General features: G+C 41.1%; 1 protein-coding gene across 1 annotated transcript in view; it reads left to right on the top strand.

Annotated features, from left to right (window-relative positions):
* Window positions 1–16,620, top strand: part of CFAP58 (cilia and flagella associated protein 58) — a 2,107,107-nt gene that overhangs the window by 1,360,654 nt on the left and 729,833 nt on the right. Inside the window, exon 14 of the mRNA XM_044055947.1 lies at window positions 1,778–1,889. Within this exon, the coding sequence (XP_043911882.1) occupies window positions 1,778–1,889 (112 nt within the window). The remainder of the gene's footprint in view (window positions 1–1,777; window positions 1,890–16,620) is intronic.

Here is a 16,620-nt window from a genome sequence, read left to right as displayed (position 1 = left end):
GTACTGTTGTTGGTAGTCTTGGACACATGAGCAGACCAATGGGCCAGCTCATTTTATCTTACATCACAAAGCATGAATATAAAATTTATTTTTGGTGTTTATTCATTATGTTGATTGCTATTTCATCATGATGAGTCCTGCTTTTCTAACCTGGAAGTTAATTGCACTGTAGTACTCAGAAAAATAATAATCAGTGTTATACTGCACATTTTGTCTACCACCACTTCATTCTTTGCTGCACTGCTCTTCTGTTTTATCTGTTAACAGCTATGCAGAGATTTTAAAAGTTACCTGGAAAAACGGTCAATACCATGAGGAGTATAATACTACAATAGTGGCCATGAATATATGAATGGGAGATAACAGAAAGAATAAACTTAAACTGTTGGCCTTTACTAATTTATTTTCAAAAAGTCACTGATGTGACTAGCTCCACTTACAATTTCCAGAGTAGTTAACCTAACCTATGTGTTACAAAAAGAAACACAAGCAGTGCTTTCTGCAATAACCTCAAACTTTTAAAAGTAAGGGAAAATAAATCTTTAAATAAAATAACACTTTAATAAAATAAAAGATAATATGTTAGTATGGAGTCTAATACCAATAATTGGATTCACTCAGCACATTGTTCTAGCAGCGTCTTTAAAAAAATCTTGAAATAGTTACTGATCATACGAAAGTCAACATTTCTTAAACAGCAGTAAGCAAATGAATGAGTTGACTGATTAATGGGTCACAGATGAACTGATGGTATTTCACATCATTGCTTGAAGGTCGGAAATGGAGAACTAGATAAAGCTGCTTGCAAGTATTGTTAATACTTGTTTCTTTCAGAGTTTATTTCAGTACTTCTTGTACTGAGTTGCACTTTGCATCTTGTATGTGTACATATATGTATATTTCCATTTTTCTCTTGTTCTTAATAGTTCTATATATGTCATTTTGTCTTGTTCTTAATAGTTGTATGTATGTCGTTTATGTAATTTATACTTCAAGAGTCATTGAAACTGGAGTCAAATTCCTTTTATGTGCACATACTTGGCCAATAAATGTGATTTTGATTCTGATTCTAACTGCAATAAGGTACAAAAAAGAATGGGGGCCATTGATCTATAACTTAATATCTGTAAGAGCTGAAAAGCCCAAGTTATCCTTGTGGTTCAGCCCACCCTTGGAATGATACTGTTACACAATGCAGTGTTACTAACTTAAGGGAATAGTATGTGTGATTGAGTATTTTAGTAGATTCATACATGATACATTTAACAGAGCAGCAGCAGTTTAGAGTGCTATGTACACTGTTATTAAAATCTGACAGTCTTTTTATATATTTGAGCAGTTAGAACTTGTTATGTGGAAATGTATTTCCCCTTAAAATATATGATGATATTTATAACAAAATATTTTGGGGAAGATGACCAGGAACATTAACATTAAAAGTGGTTTTATGTGTGAACACAAGAGCTACAGCAGCTTTTAAGTAAGCCAGAAACATAGCTGAGAATGTCTTGCATGTAGGACTCAATTATCAGATCAACTAGAAAACAGCATGAGAGGCATTTTTGTCTTTGCAGCTTGAATGAAGATTGGCCTATTCAGTTTTATGTGAGGCTGACAATTGGGCTTATTTAAAGTTCAGCAATGTGTTTAACTGTATAACTGACATGTTATATATACTTATTAAAAAGGTGTAATAGTGCAAATGCCATTTGTATTTTTTAGAGTGCACAGGGAATTTAGACTCTGTACATTTCATGTGGTACATACTTTTATTTAGACGGGAAGTCTACCACATGCAAAGACAGCTGCTAAAAGAGAGAACTCGATGCAGAGCACTGGAGGAAGAACTAGAAAATCCTATGAATGTGCACCGATGGAGAAAACTAGAGGTAATTATTTATTTATTTTTATAGAGGTGGTGTTCTGTGTAGTTACTTTGAGTTAATCGACTTATGGTGGACAGATCTGTGTTTCATCCTGTACATGAAAAAGTTTTGTTTCACACTGCATATGTGAATAGATCTTCCTGCTGATATCAATTATTTTGCTCTATGTCTCTTTTAGCAGCTGTTGAGTGTGTGTGTGTGTGTGTGTGTGTGTGTCTTTGTCTGTGTGTGTGTGTGTGTGTGTGTGTGTGTGTGTGTGTGTGTGTATGTGTGTGTGTGTGTCTGTCTGTCTCTCTGTCCACTTGATTGAGAGACCTCTCTCTGATCCTTGGAAGTCTGGCCATGACAGATGACAGGTTGTCCTATGGGCAAGTAGTTACTGGAATTCATTAATTTTAGCTGTTGTAAGGATAGGCTGTATATCCCTTGATCGCTAGGAAAACAACACTGCCCAGAAGTACTGAGAGAAGTCAAGTAACTGCCTACTCATCTGCTACCTCTTGGCAAAGATTACTTTATAAATGCTCATGTGTTAGCTTTCATGTAACAGGCAAGGACATTATTTTCATGTGTTGATTATCTAGCGGCTGTTCTGCAGCTGCCTTTCTAATTAGCAAGTAGCTTTTCAGGTACCATATGAGATATGAATAAGTATGAAAATAAAAATTAACTTTAATGCTGATTTTTCAAGATGTGTCAGACATTTTCTTCACCCTATTGGTGGCATTCTGTTATGCTGAGATTGCTGTCAGACTGTAAAACAGTATCAGTCCTGTTAAGACCTGGGAGGCAAAATGATATATTTATGATGTTACTGAAGTACCATCATCATGACAGCCTTAGAAAACTGCCCTGAGACTAGAATCTTTAGGTTCAGATTCTGAAATATGGCCACAAACTGCCTGATATTGCTCTGGAAGATGTATTTGTTTTAAAATCATCATATACTATGTAGTTTTGTGTTGTCTTTTAAAATCATCATACATTTTATTCTGTTTGCAGTGTTTGTTTTGATTTAACTCTTTTATAGTTTCATAAAATTTTAACTCCTTCAGTATCCCAAGTATCATACTTATGTGCTGCTTTCTAAGTACGCTTCATCATCATCATCATCATCATCAACTCCCTCTTTCAGATTTTCTACATGGAGTTGGGGTGTGTTATCCACTGTCACCATCTGTCTCGATTCAGTGTCACTCTCCTACCTTCTTTGACAGTCATGACTGACTTTTGAAGGTCTTCTCTCACACAACCCGACAATCTTTTTTTTCTGGATGACCTCACTTCCTCTTGCCATCTTCCTGTCTGTTCTAAATACTTTTCAACAAGATTGTTTCTACTTTCCTGCACATGTGCCCAACCCACTGTAATCTGTTCTCTTTCACCTTCTCTGCAACTGGAGTTAATTGGATTTCTGCTCTGATGTCCTTATTTCTTCTTGTGTCCCACAGTGTGCATCCTACTATCCATCTCAAGCTCTTCATCTCTATTACCTCCAGCTTCCACAAATGCTTTGCCTTCACTGCCCAGGTTTCTGTACCATACAGTAATACTGGTCACACCACTGTTTTGTGCACCTTACCTTACATATTATTTGCCATTTTTCTGTTGCACACTAACCCAGACACTCTCTGCAATTGGCTGCAGTTCCTTTGACCTTCCCATTCAGACTTCCCTTTTCCTGAACCACCCCTCCCAGATATTTGAAGTTGTTACCATGTTCCACTATATTCCCTTCTATCTCAGTTCTCCAGAAAAGGTTTGAAATGTACTAGGATTTTAAAGAGCAGTGGTATCCTTCTTTCTGGGTTTGTTAGACACAAAGTTATTTTGTATGCAAACACGGAGATTTACTGGGGAAGTCCTTACAGTAATATCCCTTAACTAGGGAATTTTCTTATTACAGTAACCAATGATTCTATATGCATGGCAAGCAGCAAAGGAGATAATGGGCAACTCTGCCTCATAGCCGTATGCAAGCAGAATCCCTATGAAATATGTATTACTATCTACGTTCACTATTACTCAAACCCCTTTATATATCCTCTGCTAATTTTATTTCAAGGGGGAAGCCAAATTTTTTAAAACATAAAACATGTAATGCCCATTTTCCATATCCAGACTTACTATAATTAATGGGTATGTTTTGCACTCTGCATCCTTTTGAATAAATAAAGTTTTATTTGCATTATCAAATGTATCCCTTCCCTCAACAAAACTATACTGGTGCCCATCATTCAATCTAGGAAGGGCACCTGCTATTATTTTTGCTTACAGGCATGAATAACTTATAATCATGACCAATTAGTAAAAACTAAAAGAGAAACCTAACCAAGCTAGAGTTTTCACTGTGTGATACCTTAAACCTCCTGTAATAAGGCCCGCGGGATATATGCACATGATCCCTTTAGGACTTTTCAGCCATATATGTGTTAATTTTATTCATACTGATAAGAATCTAGGAATGTTTAAATGTGGGTTTTGCACCAGCTGCAGTTACATTTGTGAAGGCCTTCCATTATGCTGCCTCGTATGGACAGAAGTATTAAAGTAGAAGGGCACTTTGATTGTAACAGCACAGGCATAGTGTATATTGCTATATGCTTCTGTTGTTACTCCTTTTATATGGGAATGACAACAAGGAAGTTAAGTGCTGGAATAAAGGGACACTTTATATGCTATAAAAAAAGAGACACAAATCATGCACTATTTAAGTATTCCACCGTATGTAAGTCCTTTAAAAAGTTTTATTTGTCTGTCTTATAGTTAGTTCCAAAAGATTTGAGGGGAGGTAATAGGAATAAAATTCTTAAAAGATAAACTTTCTGGCAAGTTAAGATGCAAGCAGACAAATATCCTGGTATTAATGAAAGCATCTGTATTAAGTGTTTTTTAAAATAGCATATTTGTTAATACCGGCTTGTTTATATATAAAATTGTCATTAATTAAATGTGTTCTATAGACTGAATTGGAACTGTTAGTTGATTGTTCAAACATTTAAATGATAATTTGTTTCCAGTGTATTTAAATGTGTTTTTTACTGCACTTTTTATTCTGATGAATTATTCAGATTATTCTGATGAAGTCTTCTGAGAAAAGAGCTAAATCTCTGAATAAATATGACTTATTTTACTCATGGTGTTTCTGCTGCCTTCAGTTAATGTTTTTTTTTTTTGTTATAAATGTTTTACATTCTGTGGAGTGATTTGGTTCTTATATTACAGAAACACAGGATCTTTACACCCAGGTGATATCCATAACTATTAAGGTGTCTGCAAAATATCCCAACTAACATCCAAAACAAAAAGTAAAAAGGTCACACAGACAAGCTAATTAATAAAAAAAAAACTACAAGAAAAAGCTATCCAAGCTAGAGTTGTCATTGTGTGATACCTTAAATAGAGGTCCATGGGGTATATATTCAAATAATCCTTAAGAACATCAGTTGTTTCAGATATATGGCTTCTGAAAGCCCATGACTTTTTACTTTTTCTTTTTATGTCTTTGTGGATACATTCAGGGCAATAAAGCCAAACTTCAGTAGCTGTGGACATTCATGTTTCAGCCTTCTTATGATCTTGTAAGCACAGCATAAGTGGACTGTTTGGCTGTACTTTATAAACACAAGGTCTTTACACCCAGCTGATGTCTATAACCATTAAGGTGTCTGCTAAATATACCAACTAACATCCAAACCAAAAAGTAAAAAGGTCACACAGTCAAGCTGATGTCCTTAAGGGATCATTTGCATATAGCCTGTGGGCCTCTGTTACAGGAGGTTTAGGGTATCACATAGTGAAAACTCTAGGTTGGCTTGTTTTTTCTTGTAGTTTTTACTATTTGGTTTGTCTATGTGATCGTTTTACATTTTGGTTTATAATCAGGTATAAAGATTGACCAAATGGAGGCTGGACCCATGGATTCCTTTTCTTCCATTGATAGAACCACCATGACTTCTTCCTTTCAAGATTCTGGCATGGCAACCCCTACTAACTTCAATAATGTATTGTTAAAACTTTTATCTCATACTGACAGAAGTTGTTTCATTGTCAGGCTCCCTAGCCCCAGACTTCAGCTGGAATGACACTGGTGCCCACTGACACATGCCACCTACCTCTTTTTGCATTATCAGACTCTGATCTCTATAAGTGTGATGGGGCTCTTCAACTTCTCTTCTTTGCCTTGAGCTAATTGTGTTAACTAAATACCACCAAAAAAAGTCTTCACATTTTCTTATTGTAGACCAGTTAATTTAATTTCCTTGTACATCTTTTTATAGACTCCGTAGAAAATAGCCAGTATCCCCTCAGGGTTTTTAACTATTGATGTTAAGTTGTCTCTCTCGCCTTCATTCTTGCTAGTTGGGTTCGGAGCCGACCTTCGGCTCCAACTTGGCCATTTTCTAAAGCTCGAGAGCTACTTACTGGCTCAAGGCCTCCCTATATCCCACAATGCCTGGCGCTAGACCCCCAGATCTTGTTTGCCGCTTCAGCTATGAGGTTGCGCTTTACTGGCTCAGGTCGTATTCATCTTTTGTAATATTAGTAGTTAAACTTTTAGTGTATATTTTTCAAGTTTTTTTTGTTAAATCAGAGTAGTACTGTAGACTAGTCTTAGTTTTCCCTGTGTTTTTTTACCCTTAGGAAACTCATTTTTACTTAGAGAGTTTCTCCCCTCCCACCCCTATCTCCCTAAGTAGGCCATTTTAGTTAGAGGCTATTCCCTTCCCTTTTAAATTGTTCCAGTAGGAAGTAGTGTTTAGTCTTTGTAGTCTAAGTCATAGTATCTTAGTTTTGTTAGTATTGTTTCCTTTAAATTTTTTCTGTGATGGAGTGGGACTAGTGTGTGTGTGTGTGTGTGTGTGTGTGTGTGTGTGTGTGTGTGTGTGTGTGTGTGTGTGTGTGTGTGCGCGCGAGTGTGTGTGTTTTTGCACTAGTCTAATATTTATCCATCGGTATTCCTTTTTTCTTTAACATGTCAAGGAATACCAAGGTATCAGGGTTCAAGAAGTGTGACTCGTGCTGTCAGAAAATGTCTCTGACAGACGGTCACACTTCTTGTGTTTATTGTTTGGGTGCCCTACACCTGCAGGACTCTTGCTCGGTATGTCATGCCTTTAGTCCGAGAGTCCTGCAGGAGCATAAGAACAAGTTAATTCTCAGTGGGTTACTAAAACCCGAGGGGTCTCCGGCGAAGTCTCAGCCAGCGAAAACCCCTAAGCCCACCAAGCCGTCGGCTCCCAGTACGGAGCCATCGACAGGTGGAGCGTCTGCTTCAATTTCGGTTCCGGCCGGAGCCGAAGTATCTAAATCTTTCTCGGCTCCGACCTTGGTGTCGGAGCCATCAGGGAGCCGTAAGCAATCCAGTTCGCCATCCCTAGAGTCGATTCGCTCTGCTCCAGGATTGCCTTTGCTACAGTCTGAAAGGAGCCATCGGTCCCACTCTTCTCGGTCCTCGAGGCTATCCGATCATGACTTGGACAGAGTGGTTAGTAGACTCCTCAAATCGCAGGCCCTGGCCCAAATGTTAACTAGGCCTCCTCATCAGGCTGTGGCTGTTCCTGTTTCTGAAGTAGTTCCTCCTCCGACTCCTCCTGTCAGTTCGGAGCCAGAGCTTGTTAGGGCTCGGATCCTGGAAATGTCGGTGCCGATACTTCCCCTTTCGGCTCCTTTGTCGGCTCCGATTTCTTCAATGGTGCCGTCCTTGGAGGGATCTGGGTGCCGAGACTACCTCGTCGGCTCCGAGGGGGCGAGTGGCATCGGACCCTTGTCCGACCCCGTTCTCCCTCTCGGAGCCTTGGTGGAGGTAAGCTCGGCTCCTGCATCGACCTCGGAGCCGTCCGTTTCAGTGCCGGAGAGGATTCCTGTCTCTTCGGAGTGGGGGCCCTCTTCTCTGCCAGACAGGGGCGCCTTCGAGGTCATGAGAAGTGTGCTGACTTCTGAGTCTGCACCTCGATCAGCCCCTTCAGTTCCTCCCCCCAGGGCGCCTGCTTCGGTCTCTGCCCCTCCTCCAGACCCCAAGCAGGGGGATCAAACGCTCCAGGTCACCCCACTGGGTGTATCTTCCTCTTCCGAGGCCTCCCCTGAGATTTCAGAGGAGCCCCCTCCAAAGAGGAAATGTAACAGGAAACATGTTGACTTCCCAGAGTCTGTCATGTCAGATACTGACTTGGAGGATTCGGAAGGGTCCCCAAGACCCCCTCTGAAGATGTCTCTTTCTCAGACATCCTTGAGATCCTTAAGCAGAGGGGGGAAATGGTCTGCCCTTAACCCTTCTGAGGACGAGTCGGTATACCTGGATGCGTTTGGTTCTCGCCCCTCCACCTCCTGGGTGTCTCCGTTTTTCCATCCATTAATGGAAGTGGTGGCTCGAAAGGCGTGGTCAGCTCCGGACACACTGGAACCAACCCCCCACAGGCCCACTACATTTATTACGGCCCCTCAAGATAAACAGTTTTTGACAAAGGGTGTCCCCGTTGATGCCATGGTGGTAGCAGCTACCATGAAAAAGGAGTAGGCAAACACTTCTGTACCTGTCCATCCTCCTAATAAAGAGTCTAGGATGATGGATAGATACGGGAAGTGGATGTTTTCCTCAGCCACTTTCTCCATGCGGTCGCTGAATTATTTGTGCCATTTCACCCGTCTTCAGAGGGTTCTTCTCAAGGAGCAAGATCCATCAGCTGCGGGGGCTCAAGACAAGATAAACTCCCAGCTGGTGACTCTTAATTCTATTGTTAACTCCTCCATGCGGCTCATTTCATATGCGGCTGATGGAGCGAGTAGAGCCACAGGCACAGGCGTGGCCTTGAGAAGACATGCCTGGATGCGGTTATGTAACTTCGCTGATCCCTTCAAGGCGTCTTTCACCAACACCCCCTTTGATGGTTCAGCTCTGTTTGGACCTCAGGTGAAAGATACACTTACCAGGTGTGAGCAGGAAGGCAAGACTCTCTCTGCCATGGGAGTCCATTTTTCCACTCCCTCTAGACCATACCCTAAGGGTCAGAAGAGTGGAAAGATGTGGTTCCCAAAACCCCAGGGAGCCGTGCCTGACACACGTGGCGAGTTTCCCTCCAGAGGCAGAGGAGGGAACAACAATAGAAGCCACCCGCAGGGCAGAGGGGGGTCCGCAGAATCAGGGCAGCAGAGAATCTTTCTCTGACAAGCCCTTCCAGCACCCCTGAGGGGCTGCCCGGCTGTCTGCCTTTGGAGGCAGTCGGGGGAAGGTTGTCTCTGTACACAGAAGCCTGGCATCTCGTCACTTGAGACAGATGGGTACAGTCTATCATATCCGGAGGTTACAAAATCCCGCTTGTCCACACCCCCTTAAGCTCAAACAACCCCATCCCAGATGTTCCACCCAGTCTAAGGGAACAAGCAGTACAAGAAATTTCAAGACTGCTAAAAAAAACAGGCCATCCAACAAGTCCCAGCAGACCAGCAAGGATCTGGAATTTACTCAAAGTTCTTTTTGGTACCAAAAAAGACAGGGGACTGGAGACCCATTTTGGATCTCAGCAGACTAAACAAGTCTGTTCAAAGAATGAAGTTCCGGATGGTCACGCTTCAGTCCATTCTACCCTTTTTGGGTCAGGACAATTGGATGTGCTCCATAGATCTTCAGGATGCATATTACCACATCAAAATGGACATGCGTTCCAGAAGGTTTCTCTGCTTCCAGCTGGGAGCCAGTCATTACCAGTTCAGAGCCCTGCCCTTTGGTCTCACCACAGCCCCCAGGGTGTTCACCAATTGCATGGCAGTGGTTACCGCTCACCTGAGATGGCAAGGATTCCAGGTGTTTCCATATCTAGACGACTGGCTCCTTACTGCTACCACCAGACATCAATTGCTGAGAGCCAGGGATTATACCATCCAAACATGCTCCAACCTAGGTATCTCAATAAATTTCGAAAAGTCTGCATTGTTGCCTTGTCAGTCTTTAATCTTTATAGACGCAAGATTAAATACGAAAGATCTGTCCGCAAGACTTCCAGTAGACAGAGTGGCAGACATTCGTCGACATGTACAGGTATTATTAGGATGCAGAAAGATTCAGGCCAGATTCATCCTAAAAACCTTGGGTCTCATGGCAGCAGTGATCTTATTAATTCCCCTGGCTCATTTTCACATGAGGATTCTCCAGTGGATGCTTTTCACCCAATGGTCCTTTCAACAACTTCCTTTGTCTCACAAAATAATAATCACACAGTCATGCAAAGACCAGTTGACTTGGTGGATGGTCTCTCAATCAGTACCCAAGGGCAGACCAAACGTCTTGGTGATGAGGGTGGTGCTTTTAGCGTTGCAAGCTCTTCAGAACTCTCTACCCACTGTGGCCATTGCAATTCAGACAGACAATATGTCTGTAGTGTGGTACATCAACAAGCAGGGCGGAACCAAGTCATATCCCTTATGTCGAGAAGCACTCAGACTATGGCAGTGGGCGATCTCCTCTCAATGGTTTCTGACAGCAATGCACATCCCTGGGAAGTCCAACGTCATAGCGGACAGGCTAAGCAGAGCTATTCTCATGCCTCACGAGTGGTCTCTCAACCGGACGGTAGCGGACAAAATCTTCCGCAAATGGGGTCAGCCTTGCTGTGACCTTTTCGCAACTCCTCTCAACAGCAAGTGCGACAGTTTCTTCACTCTCTTCCCTCTTCCCGGACACTCCCCCAGAGACGCTCTAGTTCACGATTGGCCCCAGGGACTACTGTATGCATTCCCACCCTTTCCACTAATTCCCAAACTAATTCAGCAAGCTACCATGCTGGGTTGCAGGATGATCCTCATTGACCCCTACTGGCCTCAACAAATCTGGTTCCCTTTCCTGCATCGTCACCTTCTAGAGCAGCCTTGGAATCTGGACCCAGTTCTGGACCTCTTGATCCATCAGTCGGGCAGGCTGCATACATCTCTTCATTCTCTCAACCTCACTGCTTGGTTGCTCCACTTCCAACCTTAGCCAGGCTTCCCAGTATTTCCAATTCAGTGCATGAGATTATCCTTTACTCGCACAAACCTACAACCAGGAAGACTTATGCTAGTAAGTGGAAACGTTTCTCTTTCTGGATAGAGGCTAGAAATATAGATCCCTTCACGGCCCCTGTCCATAACGTTCTGGACTTTTTAGCAGAACTTTTTCAAACAGACTCCTCTGTTTCTGGCAATCTCTAATTTCCATACAGGCCTGTCAGAAACCAGCATCATGTCCCATAAGCTTTGCAAAGCCTTTCTGAAAGGAACAGTCTTGCTCAGGCCTCCAGTGAGAGATCCCCATCTCCGTGGGACTTAAATTTGATCCTAGCTTCATTGATACTGTCTCCCTTTGAACCAGCAGCTTCCTGTTCCTTGAAATTGCTTACTTGGAAAACCCTTTTTTTGGTGGCTATTACTTCAGCGAGGAGAGTTTCTGAACTTTGAGCCCTTTGTGTTCGTCCTCCTTACCTAGTTTTCCATAAGGATAGAGTTTCACTCAGGACTAATCCTTCATTCCTTCCTAAAGTCCCCTCCAAAAATAATTTGAATCAATCCATCGATCTGCCAGTCTTTTATCCAAATTATTCCAACAAAGCTGAACGCAAATTACACCAGTTGGACGTTCATAGGCAATTACGTTTCTATTTGCATAGGACTGAGCAAATAAGGAAATCAGACCAACTCTTCCTGTCCTATGCGGAGGGTAAGCAGGATCGATCGGTGTCTAAAGTAACCTTATCCAGGTGGTTGTCCTCTATTATTACCCTTGTTTATCAGTTGAGGAATAAAGAACTCACTGCTAAACCTAAAGGACACTCTACTAGTGCTTTAGCTATTTTGATAGCTTTTCAATCAAGACTACCTATGGAAGCCATTTGTGCAGCGGCCACATGGGCCACCCCTCATACCTTCATTTCACATTATAAATTGGATCTGGCTTCTAGGAGCAGAGCTGATTTTGGTTCTACGGTGCTCAAGAGTCTGTTCCGATGAGCCACCCAGGACTAAGGTGCTAGCGACGCTGTTCCAACCAGCAAGAATGAAGGCGAGAGAGACAACTTAACATTAAGAAGTTATGTACCTACCATAATGTTCCATGTTAGTTGTCTTCTTCTCGCCTTCTTTCTTGCATCAAACCCTCCATCTCCCTAGCCTAGATGGACCAAGAAGAGTCCTCCTGCGAGTCTTGTCACTGGCTGAGTCTTTACCGTTTTATGTCCTCTACCTTTTTCTTCAGCCCTGTAGCTGAAGTCTTGATATTGGGACAGTTGTCCTCTTGTATTATTATGGTGCTAGGTCTTCCAAACGAGATCTGGGGGTCTGGCGCCAGGCATTATAGGATATAGGGAGGCCTCGAGCCAGTAAGTAGCTCTCGAACTTTAGAAAATGGCCGAGTTGGAGCCGAAGGTCGGCTCCGAACCCAACCAGCAAGAAAGAAGGCGAGAAGAAGACAACTAACATGGAACGTTATGGTAGGTACATAACTTCTTATTCTGAGGGTTCTGAAGTTTCTGAACCATTCTTTTCACCTGTTGTTGTCTGTCCCTTCTAGCAAATACTTTTCGCATCTTAGGGGTACTATCAAAATATACCTGTTTAAGTGCAAGCATTCTTTGTGCATGAACACTAACTAAATACTCACTCAAACACTTTTTCGCATTCTTCATTTCACTCTTGTTCCACTGGGCTGAATGGCTTAGCATGGTCTTACAGCCAATGAATCCTTTGAAGACTCTCTCTCTCTATATCTAGCTTTGTAATTTTCCAAGAATTCCCTTTCTTTTAACAGTACCTTCAACCAGAAGCATAGCTGGCTTAGCCAGCACCCTCTGCCAGTCCCATGAACTAACGCTCCACCCCCTCAGTTCTTCAAGTAAAGAGCAAAAATAAATAAATAAGGAAAAAAGTCCAAATGTACAGATGTATGACACATCCACTTCCCCCGCCCCAGACAAAGCCACTCAGGTCCCATTTCTGTGCCCTGCCCCTAACCCTCCTTCCTCAAACTGTAGTAAAAAAAATTCTTCTTTTAAACTGTAGAAAACGTTACTACAGTTTATACCATGTCTACTTGGAGTGCTATGAGGTTTAGGTTTTAATTAAAAAAAAATCTTTTCTTCTTTTAAACTGTAGCAGACTGCTTAGTACAAATGTAGTAAACAGCTGATACAGTTTATACCCTGCCCGGAGAGCTATGGTGTTCAGGTTTTAGTTAAAAAAAAAAAAATATTTTTTAAAATTGCAGCAAAGAGTTGCTACAGTTTATACTCTTGCATGGATGACTTTTAAGATCCGTTATTGTACTTAAGAGTGATCTGGATGATGGATGGCAGATCATGCCCCTTAACACTTTGCATCCGAGGCAGTTGCCCTCTTGCTCCACCTTAGCTACACTACTGCCTTCAACTTATATTTTCTCTTAAACTGATCCCACTTCCCCTCCAGCTCTACTGCATTACCGGATAACTTACTTAGTAGGTTGTCCAAGCGACATTGTTTTACAATGGTACCCCCCCCCCCCCCGGTGCACGTTAGTAAGACCCACTCAAACCCCACCCAACAGTCTGTGCATGGCTATTTTTTTCTCTAGACTTGAATAAACATGAAGACAGTTCAATAGTCTACATGAATAGTCATCCGGTATTTCCGGCATGCTGTAAACATACAAACAGGAACATTTTTAAGTAGATGGCTGGTTATACTGACTAGCATAATATAAGTTTTTTTTTTTTTTTATTTTCTCCAAGTGTTCATGTCATACTAAGTAAGTTCTGGTTCTACAATGTACCGCATATGAAAGGAAACCTTCATATTACTTTACAAATGTTCAGTTTGTGCCCTATAATGCTTTATTTTCAAGTTTTGTGGATTTTAATAGACAGTTTAGCATGTACAAAGTTTGTGTAGTCTACAATTTGATATTCTAGCTCACAATTACTTTTTTTCCCTGCGCTTTTAATCAGTTTTGACAAAACATGCAGATATCCTATGCATACTGTCTGCAAACACATGGTTTTCTGATGAGCTAATATGCTAGCTCACAAATATTACTTTTTTCCCTGCCCTTTTTGCAGGGGGGCAAGCCCCCCTGCACCCCCAGTGTACGTAAATAGAAATAAAACCAATTCCAAGACTGCACAACTTTTAGGAAGAATTAGCCAGTGAATATTCATAATGTCACAGGCAAATCGGCATGACATGTCAGTCATGCAACATTTGCCTGCTACATCACAGCTGTCAATCAATATGGCCACGCTCATTCCTGTGGCTGGTTTGGGGTAATGTAAGACATCGCTGTCCAAGAATTTTAAAGATCACTTTTGGAAGGACCCTTTCCTCATCATTTGGCTGGCAAAACTCTAGTGTCTTTTCCCTTTGAAACACTTTTCACAATCAGTCCCCAATACCAATGGCACATGATTCAACAGAGTTATTGGATGGGTTTCCACAGCAGTGACTAAATGCACATGTCAGTTATTTGTCATTGGAGAGTAATAAGTATACTATCTCAGAAAAATTGCAACTTGCCACTACATTAGCAATTCCAAATGTCTTAAAATATTTTCAAAAAAATGTTCACGTTTTTGCACCTTTATCCTTCTTGACCCTCTGGAGACATCCATAATGTCACTGACCACATTCCAACTGCCCATTATTAATACACCCTGGTGAAACAAAACAATTTCTGCTTGTAATCAGTGCAGCTTAATCTGGGGGTGAGGGCATATATTGATACTAATGCTACTCTTTTAGGTTCCTAATCACCCATTATTACAACATATCTGCCTTCCAGTCTAGCAGTTCATCTTCTATAACTAGGGGCACACTTTTGGCAATGAAAACTATCACACCCTGTTTTCCTTCTCCCTCTACTTGGGAAGAGTATCCACCTTTAAATCCCTTTTTAATGAAATAATGGTATTTACTTTTTGATAGATGCATTGAAAAGTTATGCTAACCCTAGTATGCCTCACATAAGTTAAGACTGTATCTTGCTTCACTTAATCAGTTAAACCATTGACATTTCATGTTATTATAGTAAAGGTCACCATATTTTCCTAAATCAAATCCAGCTTGACAAAATGTAACCTCATATTTCTTCCAAATCCACCCCTTACATTAATTACTATCTTACACTACCCCAAAGAATCATTTCTCCTTTACAGAGCATGGAAGCAGTCCCTCACTGATACACATATTAATATCCATTGTTTCACTTCTACTTGAAATGCATACACCCTCACAACGCTTAAATTTAACCCAACTGAAAATCCAATTAAAAAGAACAAAAAAAAACCATCCATGCATTTTAACAGTAACAACAAGAAAGAACAAAAACATAATAGATACATCACAAACTGAATAACTATATACAACATTGTCCCACAGAATGCATGCATGACCAACATTTCTGTTTTGGCCTAAAATCCAAAAGTGCATTATATTACAAAGTGACTAGCTTTCTTGTCCCTTTTTAAGATTGTACTATTAATTTTTACATGTTCAGCACCTCTCTTTGTCACAATTGTTACTATTTGAAAAAAATCTCACACTTTCCAAACAATGCTGCTATTAGCAAAGTTCTCTTAGTCAAAGCAGTGTGTTCACATCTTTACTGAGGTGTGACACGGTCTCTCGTTGTTCGTCAATCATGTACCTGCAGATTACACATGCCTTGCAATCCACTCATGTAATTTAAACCCCTAATGGAATACTGATAACATCAGCTAATAAAATACAATGCAAAGAAATAAGAATTAATAATTGCATGTCTGCTGTCAGGCACCCACCTGTGAGCCCCCTAAATATAGCATGTAGTCCAGCAAATATGCTTTATCTCCAGATTACCTGCATTGTATCTCACCTAAAGTGAGTTATGTGCTGAAGCCTGCTGCTCACCAGATACTTCTATAACAGGCCCAAGGTAATATCACACTTTCTGCACAATTTTGAAAATCAGTCCATGTCCCTTTTGGCTAATGACTCCACCAAACTTGCTAACACCCACTGTGGATCAATCTTCTGGAGAAACTCTTTAGCTTTTTTCTTGTTAGCCACCATGTGTTCCTTTATTTGTTTTGGAAGAGAGGGAAAGGTTTTGTTGGCCATACAACACTATAACTTGGCTTAGGTGTATGCGTGTGGCTAGCTCCCTCTTCTTCTGTATCAGACCTGGGACCCTCCATGCCATCTTACCTACATTATCTCTGTAGTTCTGCTAATGCTTATTCCACATCCAGGAAAGTCTTACTACCAGTAGCAAATATTATTCACGGTGAGGTTGGATATGGCAATTTGTGTCTGAGATGCAACTCATGACATTTACACATCTCTGGGATAAAGGCACCGCTCTTCAGTCTAGTTTCAACAGAATAATCATTATCTTCATAAATACTCATAGAGCCTAACAGCAGTGTCTTTCTTTTATGCCATAACTGAGTCAGAATTTTTACTTTTAAATCATAGTTATGAAATCTCACTATGATAGGGTGCGGCATTCTCCTTCTGACATTTGCTGGGGCAAAAACATGATGTGCTCTCTCAATTAAGATTTTATTTTGTGCCATACCAGTCCAGACACGAAACTGTTGCTACATAAAATACTTACTTTCTTTTCCCTCTCTTTTTTTAGGAAGCCCACTAAAACAGAAAATGTCTCTCTTCTTTTTCTAACCTCCATTTCAACCAGTTTCACAGAAACCTCCTCCTGCAGGGTTTCTCATTCCACGATTCCTCTTTTCATTTCACC

This window comes from Protopterus annectens, chromosome 14.part0 (assembly GCF_019279795.1).
Source record: "Protopterus annectens isolate FY-2018-M chromosome 14.part0, PAN1.0, whole genome shotgun sequence".
In the NCBI taxonomy this organism is placed as follows: Eukaryota; Metazoa; Chordata; order Ceratodontiformes; family Protopteridae; genus Protopterus; species Protopterus annectens.
Note: the sequence above shows the minus strand (reverse complement) of the source record. Positions and strands in the feature narration are given on the sequence as shown.